This window comes from Triplophysa dalaica, chromosome 13 (assembly GCF_015846415.1).
Source record: "Triplophysa dalaica isolate WHDGS20190420 chromosome 13, ASM1584641v1, whole genome shotgun sequence".
NCBI lineage: Eukaryota > Metazoa > Chordata > Actinopteri > Cypriniformes > Nemacheilidae > Triplophysa > Triplophysa dalaica.
The window spans coordinates 8,167,837-8,177,224 of record NC_079554.1 but is presented as its reverse complement, the minus strand read 5'-3'; the positions used below and the strand labels follow the sequence as shown (position 1 = coordinate 8,177,224).

The 9,388-nt window shown below is 37.9% G+C and overlaps 2 protein-coding genes across 4 annotated transcripts in view; both read left to right on the top strand.

Annotated features, from left to right (window-relative positions):
* Positions 1-1,812: 1,812 nt before the first annotated feature.
* Positions 1,813-6,488, top strand: si:ch211-191a24.4 (uncharacterized protein LOC100150331 homolog). 3 transcript variants are annotated; one of them, XM_056764552.1, is made up of 4 exons: positions 1,813-1,917; positions 2,329-2,544; positions 4,382-4,491; positions 5,265-6,488. In XM_056764552.1, exons 2-4 carry the CDS (start codon positions 2,417-2,419, stop codon positions 5,918-5,920), a joined length of 894 nt encoding a protein of 297 aa, XP_056620530.1. In that variant the 5' UTR covers positions 1,813-1,917; positions 2,329-2,416; the 3' UTR covers positions 5,921-6,488. The 3 variants fall into 3 exon arrangements, with proteins under 3 accessions (XP_056620530.1, XP_056620531.1, XP_056620529.1); XM_056764553.1 differs by lacking the exon at positions 1,813-1,917 and adding an exon at positions 1,924-2,061; XM_056764551.1 differs by lacking the exon at positions 1,813-1,917 and adding an exon at positions 2,069-2,230.
* A 452-nt stretch (positions 6,489-6,940) lies between these two features.
* The window catches only part of si:ch211-191a24.3 (tensin-3), a 42,159-nt gene continuing 39,711 nt past the window's right edge, over positions 6,941-9,388 (top strand). Inside the window, exons 1-2 of the mRNA XM_056764227.1 lie at positions 6,941-7,112; positions 9,008-9,186. Coding sequence (XP_056620205.1) covers positions 9,037-9,186 — 150 coding nt within the window. The 5' untranslated portion in view covers positions 6,941-7,112; positions 9,008-9,036. The remainder of the gene's footprint in view (positions 7,113-9,007; positions 9,187-9,388) is intronic.

Sequence of the window (9,388 nt, the reverse complement as noted above, 5' to 3'; positions counted from 1 at the left end):
TATTGTTAAGTCCCTCTTTGCCACGAAAATGAACTTAGTCCAAAAAACATGTACATTACATTTCAACCCTGCCACAAAATGACCCGACAGACATCATGTCAGTGATTCTCTGGTTAACACAGGTGAGAGTGTCGACGAGGACAAGGCTGGAAATCACTCTGTAATTGAATTCACGCTGATTGAATTAGAATAACAGACTGGAAGCTGTTCTTCCTCTGGTCACCTGCAAGGAAACACGTGCAGTCATCATTGCGGTGCACAAAAAGGGATTCACAGGCAAGTCTATTGCGGCTAGTAAGATTGCACCTACATCAACCATTTATCGGATCATCAGAAACGTCAAAGAGAGCGGTTCAATTGTCGTGAAGGCAGCGCGGCCAAGAAAGTCCAGCTAACGCCATGATTGTCTTCTACAGTTGATTGAGCTGTGAGATCGGGGGCAGCACCAGTACAGAGCTTGCTCAGGAATGGCAGCAGGCAGGTCTAAGTGCATTTGCACACACAGTGAGGCGAAGACTTTTTAAGGATGGCACGGTGTCAAGAAGTGCAGCACAGAGTCCCTCTCTAGGAAAATAATCAGGGACAGAATGACATTCTGCAAAAGGTACAGGGATTGGACTGCTGAGGACTGGGGTAAAGTCATTTTTCCTGATGAATCCCGTTTCCGATTGTTTGGGGCATTTAGAAGAAAAGATTGTTGGATTGAAAAGGTTAGCGATACAATCAGTCCTATGTCATGCCAACAGTAAAGCATCCTGGGGTTGCTTCTCAGCCAAGGGGGAGGGCTCACTCACATTTTTGCCTAAGAGCACAGCCATGAACAAAGAATGGTACAAAAACATCCCCCGAGAGCAACTTCTCCCAACCCTCCAAGAACCGTTTGGTGATGAACAATGCCTTTCCCAGCATGATTGAGCACCTTGCCATAAGGCAAAAATAATAACTAAGTGGCTCAGAGACATTTTGTGTCCGTGGCCAGGAAACTCCCCAGACATTATTCCCATTGAGAACTTGTGGTCAATCCTCATTCTGGCAAACTCCAAGCATTGACTATCCAAGAATAGGCTGCCATCAGTGAAGATGTAGCCCAGAAGTTAATAGACAGCATGCCCGTGCAAATTGCAGAGGTTTTGAAAAAGGGTCAACACTGCAAATATTTTGTTTTTGTGTACATTTTAATGTTATTATTTCAATAAAAGCCTTTGACACTTATGAAATGCTTGTAATTATACTTCAGTATACAATAGCATCTGTCAACAAAAACATATCCAAATCACTGATCCAGTAGACTGTGAAAATTAATGAGTGTCATTCTCAAAACTTTTGGCCATGACTGTAGTTGACCACTGTGCTGTACAAAACTTTGCTAAAAAGCAAAACTATCCAGTGTACTCGTCTTACAGATTTATTTTGTTAACTAGTCTTTCATGCGGTAAGGTCTTAACAACTGATACTGAAACAGATTTGCAAGCTGCTTACAATGCCAAAATATTTGGTCAAGACATCCCAAAGCATTGAGCAACAGCAAGCCACCGCTTTAGACAAAACGTAGTAACGTAGGCTATTTAGCAGAGACCACTGCTTCTCATAGCCTTTATACAGAAATCAGCCGATTTGAGGAAATGGTTAGTAATGGTGTTTAAAGGCAAGCTGTTCTTTTGAATCTCTCTCCAATACAAGCATACGTCGAACACTCTGCACCGTCAACAGATAACTGAATTGAGCAGGTTTGGTTGCGGCGTCTGTCACCTGCTCATCGTCTGACACCCGCCCATTCCAAAGGTACGTAACGACGAGAGCATCATGTATCATCGCGAGATCACGTGGATGACGAGATACGGTCAAAATCTTATGTTTGTGGGGGAAAAAATTGGATTTACTATTTACAAACAAATGTAATCGGCGTGCTTCAAACAAGTGAGTTTAGTTGTCGTACGGTGTGTTTTAAACCGTGTGTCGCGTAACGTTATTCAGGAAAGTTTGATGTAGTTTATATACCGGTCGAGTTAAGTGAGAGAAGACAACCGAAACTTGTTTACCGATACTTTCTATGACAAGCAGGTGCGCGCGCTGTGTTAGAGGAAACTTTTATTTATTTTGAGTGAATCCTATTTAGTCTACATGTTTTATTAAACGTGTTCACCAAAACCTTGGATTGTGATGTGACGGAGAAACTTGTATTTTTTATAAATGTCTAATGTCTTACTATTACTGGCTCTTAGGACAAAGTGTTAGTAGATCATCTTGAATTTAAAGCGTTTGCTAAATGAATACGTGTAAATGTTAACTGTGGTGTTCATTTTGTGATTTTACCTTTCTACACTATAGACGATATTTCCTTTAAACTTATTTCGCCCTTCAAACGGGTGTGACTGCAACAAAACACCCCCACTCACTCCCTTCATTTTCTGAAAACATGAGCCAGCCGCCGAGACACCACCGCGCGCACAGAGAAAGAAACGGAGGAGACCAAAGTGAGAAGAGAGAGAGAGATGCTCGCGGCCGAAGGGATTCTCCAAATGACCGACGAACGGCGAGTGACAGGTGTGTGAGAAATATTCACAATTAAAGAAAGAAATGTTTGCAATATTTGCTGGTACATCACTTTTAATGTTTATAATATTAAGTCCCTGTTGAATAAAACGGCATATGCTGGTTTGATGCTGGTTTGTGCTGGTCTATGCTGGTCATGTGATGGTTCAAACTGGTCAAGGGCTGGTCCTTAGCTGGTTCAAGCTGGTCATACCAGCTTTCAAGGGCAGAGAAAATACTGGAATTATATTTGTCTTATTTATCTTTAGGCATTGTTGGTTTTTTCGTTTTTAATACAACTTATTATTTTCTTATTACGCTGCTTGTGTTTCAGTCCCTAACAGGTCTATAGACGGTTTCATCGAGAGGGTTGCACCAACGAAGTTAACTTTTTTTGCGTTTTACATGTTTCATGGAGCCTCAGATAGTTCCAGGAAGTTATGTTTTCTCTTTAAATGCTTTATTTCTCAATTTTTTATTCATTAAATGACTTGCTTTTTTAAATAGGTTAAACGTTTACCTTAGTTGGACTGTTTAGCTGCAGCTCCATGCATTACTAGTTAATTACGGGAACTATTGTAAGACTCCATGAACCACCATTGCTGTGAAAGAACTGTTCCATTGGAGTTGATGCGAGAACTCTCTCTCTTAACGGCTCTGATCTTAACAAATAAACAAACATTACTTTTTGTACCCCAACAAAACTTCCAGTACACATTCACAAACAACAGAGTGCCTGTAGATTATTTCTGATAAAAAAATCAAATGACACAGAGAAGAACCGTTACGTGGCGAAACTTGTCTCTCCAATATTTAGTATTTAGACTGTGATGCCAAGCTCAACCGCTAGATGTACCATACGGTTTGTATAAATGTGTCAAAACTACACGACCCCAGCAAATTGTTTATTTAATAAAAAAACATACAACAAAATTCCTCGCCTTCCTCTAAGGTTGAAAATATTTGTCAGATCATGTCACTCACGTCAAATAACCAACTTTTCCTGTGAGTAATGAAAAGTGTGTTTGTGAACCCAGCATTAAACACAAGCCAAACACAAACCGGAAGTTAAAGAAGCCAGTCTTTTGCTGTTTTTGAAGCTTTGATTATGTTTTTTGGGTGTTTAACAATGGATGTTCATGTTTCAAGTTTAAAAAACTCTTTATATTTCAAGTCTATTGTTTACCACTGTTCCTCTTCTAACAAAACGACTGGATTTCTTCCGATCTATATAAAAGGGCTCCTTCCGAAATGCTCTGATTGGTAAAGCTGACCCTGTCTGTCATGAAAAGTTCCCCGTTAAGATTGTGTGTCCGAAGATGTCCGACTTCTACCCATACCATATCAGCAAGCTTACGCTTCTCAGGCTGTTGTGATTGGTCGGTCCCCCTCTCAGTGCACATGTATTCATAAGCTTTGGCTTTTAGCAATAAACTGTAACAATGGCGTCAACTTCACTCCATCAGTTAAATACATGCGGATCGATCAAAGTGTAAAAGTGTTTTTATTCCTTATAATCTAATGGAGGTCTCTCCCCTTTTTTGGCGTATTCCTTTGGGCAGACGTTTTTCAAAAACTCGGAATAGTGACATCATTCACAAAAGAAATAAAAAAATGTCAAATAAATATACATTGGAAATTTGGCAACAAACAGCATTATTTTTCTAAAAAACAACACAGAATTGATTTAAACTACAAATGATGAAGACTGTCATCTCTATAACAATATTGTACTGACAGTGTGGTATCTGGTCCTACACTGGTTCTGGTCCTGGTCCTGTAGGCTATGACTTTTATATATTTTTGCCTTTAGGGAATGTTAACGTAAATGCTTTTGTGTCTGTATTAGGACCTCTAACGAGTCATCATACTACCCAAGAGGATCTCAGAGACATGAAAGGAGCGTTCCTCAAGAGGAACATCAGGAGTCAAAATGCTCTTACGTCTGTTCAAGGAGAGGTTAGCATTGCCTTACATGATACATAGAAACTGGTTGCAGTATGTTTGTGTTAAGGATGTTTAAATTTGTGTATTAAAACTATGTCAAAGTATTCAACAACTCTCTACACATGGGTGTTGGATCACGTCTCTTTAAACATGCGCCAGTTTCACTCTAGTGTATGACACGCCTTCAAACATCAAACATTCCCCCTCCTTTCTGTGCTGGTTTAACCGGTTGAGCTTTTTTTAGGACTGTTGATACAAATCTTTCATGAAGAATGCTATTTTCACTCTCATTCCTAATTTAACTAAACACATACACAAGAGGAACATAATTTTAAACGTTAGCAGGATACCTAGTGTATTAAGTAGGTGTCATTTTATTTGACATTTCTAAAAAGTATCTCCGAAAACACATATAGTATAAGAGAATAATGATTTTCAGTCAAAATCAAGCATTACAGAGAGCCATGTAATAAATGTACATAGAGATTCACATACAAGTATTAATACACAAAGAAAGAAAACAATTTATAATAATTATAATATGTAAAAAACAAGATAAAATGACATCAAAATAAAATGCAAAAATAGTGATGAGAGTTTTTAAATTGTTAATTAATAAAAGCAAATTAAACAAAATAAATGTAATATAAAGTATAATATTATAACAATTTAATATTTTCAGTCACTTTTACAGACAAATACTAACATACTTATTCTTCAAGGCCACTTGGAGATACAATGTGTGTCTTGCAGCTTGTGAAATTGATGGTATCATTGTGTTTCAGGTATTATTTTGATCTGCGCTATCCTGACCAATGTGTTGGTGCTGATCTGCGTTGTGGCTGCTCACATGTCTCAGATGGGCATGTCTGCGATGGGCATGGGCGGAGGGAACTTCATCGACGCCAACATTCCTTTTGAAGGGACTGAACTGCAGCAAGTACGTGATCTTGACATGCAGTATGGACAAATGAGAGCGCCTGGTGTCTATGGGGGCGTGGCCTTCAGCCTAACTTTTGGCGCACTTTCACTCCTGTTCATCGTGTCCAGCACCAAACCCGCCCACCGACTACCACGAAAGCTGCTGATTGGACAGTTTGCTTTCCAAATAATCGGCGGGGTGGCGTACGTGGTTGCCGTGGGCTTATACCTGCATTTTGTGATCTCTGTGAACTCAACCAATGTGTGCATTCAGCGCGAGCGGATTTACGCCCGTAACGGATATACCTGGATGAACTGTGATGTAGGCGGGGGGGAAGCAGCTGTCGCACTTTTCGGAATCATAACAGCCATTTTGTACACAATTGGGGCCGTTTTTACTGGTCAAACACTTCGAGATGTCAGTCGCTACTTTAAGGAGCGTAGCCGTTATGAAGCCGAACAAAGACCTCAACCTAAAAACTCCCAGAATGCACGTTTTGATCCTGATACTTATGTCTAGGTTTTGAATTCAAAACATGGACGACGTCCCTAACTCCTGGACTGGATGCATATAAACTAAATACAAATTAGTTTTTTTTACATTTTTAAACATTTTAACTATGAGCAACTTTTTTATAGTTTGTTTGTACATAATCCAAGGCAGGTAATTTGGGGCTTTAACAGACACATGTTTTTCAACAAACAAATGATATTTTAGATATGTTAGACATCAGAACTTAGTTTGGTAAAATAAAAGTAAATTTTCTATTAGAGTGAAATGAAAAATGAAAAGTTGTATGAGGAATGCATTTTATATTAGTTAGGATGTTTCATTTTGATATGAATTTGATATTGAATAATGAATTATGCTTGAGATTTTACGTTTGTTATTTTGCAATGACATTTTTTCCCAGTAGGGGACGGCAAATACACATCTTTGCTGTGTCGCTTTTAGACCTTTAAAAAAACTATGAGGTTTGACCTTAAATAGCTGTAATGCTGAAAGAATGACATCAGGATTCATGGTGCACTTTAAATATATAAATAGAAATCAATAATTTTCTAGAAATAAAAAATATTTTAAATCATTCGATATGGGTACAGAGTTGTCTGTCAAATCACAGTTCTCAACATTTGGGATTAGTACATACATGATATGTTTACAAGCATAATTATTTTTACCTTTTTTTAAACAGAAATACACAGCAGTGTTTTTCAGTTTGTTTTTGGCAGTCATTTTACAGCAGCGATGTGGAACGCACGTGGGTAATATTTAACCATTATGACCTAGTTACAGTCTACACCTGGATAAAGTCTGTGAGATCGTGAATAAATCAGCACATATTAAAATACTAGGATTTCTGTGTATCAAGTAAAGTCTCTTTATGAAGTTCTCTTTATGAAGTATTCAGAATAACCCCATCATATGTCTCTTGCATGACTCAAGGGTTTTTGCATTGTGACAGAGAGAGGTGTGTTCCCCTGGTAATGTAATTTTACTCATGCTTACAACACAAGCAGTGCTGACAACAGACGAACACGCACGCACACCCCAGCGGCCAAAGTACATGTGACCTTAGTTTGCAATCCAGACAAAACCTCTCTCTCTCTCTGTCTCTTCTCTTTTGCCATATTCATTTCTTTCATTGTCAGGAGTGGACTATTGTTTGGAGGTATCAGCAAGGCATTTGTTTTTTGTCAATTTTAAAAAGGTAAGTTCCTTACCTTGTGTTCTGTGTATGGTATGTATAGTTGGATGTATATTTAGCATGTACATTACATCTCATGTGAGCAGTCTGTACATCATTTGCATTTTTGTCTTGCTGTCTGTCATACATCGGTTGGAGAGTTTAACTGCAGGATATTTGAAGGGGTTAAGGGTTAAGCAGATAAGTGACCAAATGCACGTATTCCACTGATATCAGACAGTGCTACTGTCATGCACCACGTGGAGTTGGTGTGCATTGTGTAAAGAAAAGTTAGACGATGTATTAACTTTGAGAAATCTGATCAGGTGTTTAAAAGGAACACAGGGAGCAGATCAAATGTGCATAGCCACACCTTTATATGCGGTATTGTATTATTTTCCATTTTACAGTGATTGTACAAAAATCTTTATATTTAGAACTGCGTGGCTTGGCATGAAGAGTCATATTTAGAAGACCGATATACTTAGATACGATATAAGTAGAGAAGAGAACTGAAAACAGCCCCTTGTCTTTTTTTCTCTTTCTCTTTTTGTGTTGTCAATAGGTGTGTCTACTTTGTATCAGGTCAGCTAACAAAAGAGACCATCTGATTTTCTATGTTTGAGTCTCACTTAAGTTCAATAGATCTGTTTTTGCTTCTTCGCAGTCACCTGATCAGGGTCAAACAAATGTCAGCTAAGGCTCATGGGAGGTCTTGTGTTTATATATTTGAAGTTGTGAGATGTGTTTTGTAGTGATGTATGTTCACATATTAGAATTATGAACTAGACACTATTTTAAATAAGAATGCTTTTCAAAAGAATAGAGGAAGTGTTATATTTGTGTTTTTTAAAGAAAGAGAGAAATGACAAGTCACTTAGAGTACTTGACCAAAGGAATGTGACCAGACTTGTTTCAGTTTGATAAATACATGTTAACAACAATGATTAATCATAAAGTATGATTCCAATCAATACAAATGAGTGAAAATACTTGTATTTCTTATGAATTATGATATCCCAGCATGCTTGGATTTTGTAAAGGTTTGACCTTTCTCTACTAAGTCATGGTCAAAATAACAAATTTGTTCACTAAAAATTAGTTTCTTATTCATGTCATAGACTTTCCTAAAGTCCTCAAAATGATGACAAAAAAATCGGTATTTTAGAGAACTTCATTTTACATACTAGATTATAGAAATTGTGTCTCATAATTTAGAAAGCTCACTGCACTGTACATAATACTGGTAAAGGCAGGGTTGCCAGATCTGCAGAATCAGCCAATTGGCCAGTCAGAACTAGCCCAATGACCCCATCCCAAACACAAAAACTATCAAAATATGCACCTTCTATACCCCAAAATACATATTTTACAATATGCAAAACACACAATTTCCTCTTTAAATAACTGTATAGTAGTAATCATACACAATCAAGGGGCGTTAACATTTTTGCAAATGGGCTTGTGGCTGGCTTGCTATGCCTAAACATCAGTTATAATACAATGCTTAAAAATCACTGCAGATGAATACATTTTTTTCACCTTTAACCCACGGAATAATAAACGACCCGTAGCAACAGTTTAAAAGTACTGTGACTTGTGTTGTATAAAAACGTGAATTAGAGTATTTACTGTATTATTATTATTGTTTTTACAAAGAATTAAGTTAATGAAAGCCTGGATTGCATGTATAAAAATCTTTTGAAAGATTGTTGTCAAACATGTTGTCTTACTAGGCCTTAAAGGTGCCTTACATGCTTTCAAGCTTTTTGATATACTCCAAGGGTTTGAAGAAATTATCCAGCTGCCTCTTGACTTTCAACTTTCAACAATTTTTCATGGATCTTTACTGATGTGCTCATGCTTACATCATTGCCTCCTAAATTATTGCTGGTAAGCCAGTTTCTCTCTCTCTGTAGATCTCATCACATGAGCGAAAAGCATTGTGATGGCGGAGGGATCTGAGTTTGACCTCAACTACATTACAGAGCGAATCATTGCTGTAACCTTCAACCAGTCCTGCTCAGAGCGAACCCATGAGAACAGCCTGCGCAGTATCACGCAGATGCTGAAGTCTAAACATTCTGATCAATACACGGTGAGGAGCCAAGAAATACAACAACAGGAAAAAACAGTACATCACTCACAAAATGTCTTTTGATTGATTTGTGCATATAGGGAATGAAATTGGAGTATAAGCTTTTTGGTGTGTTTTCTCTGGCAGAAGTTTTGTACAGTATTGGGACATGTGTTCACTAAAGGTCAATGAGAAAGTTCAATAGTAGCTATACATAAATTTG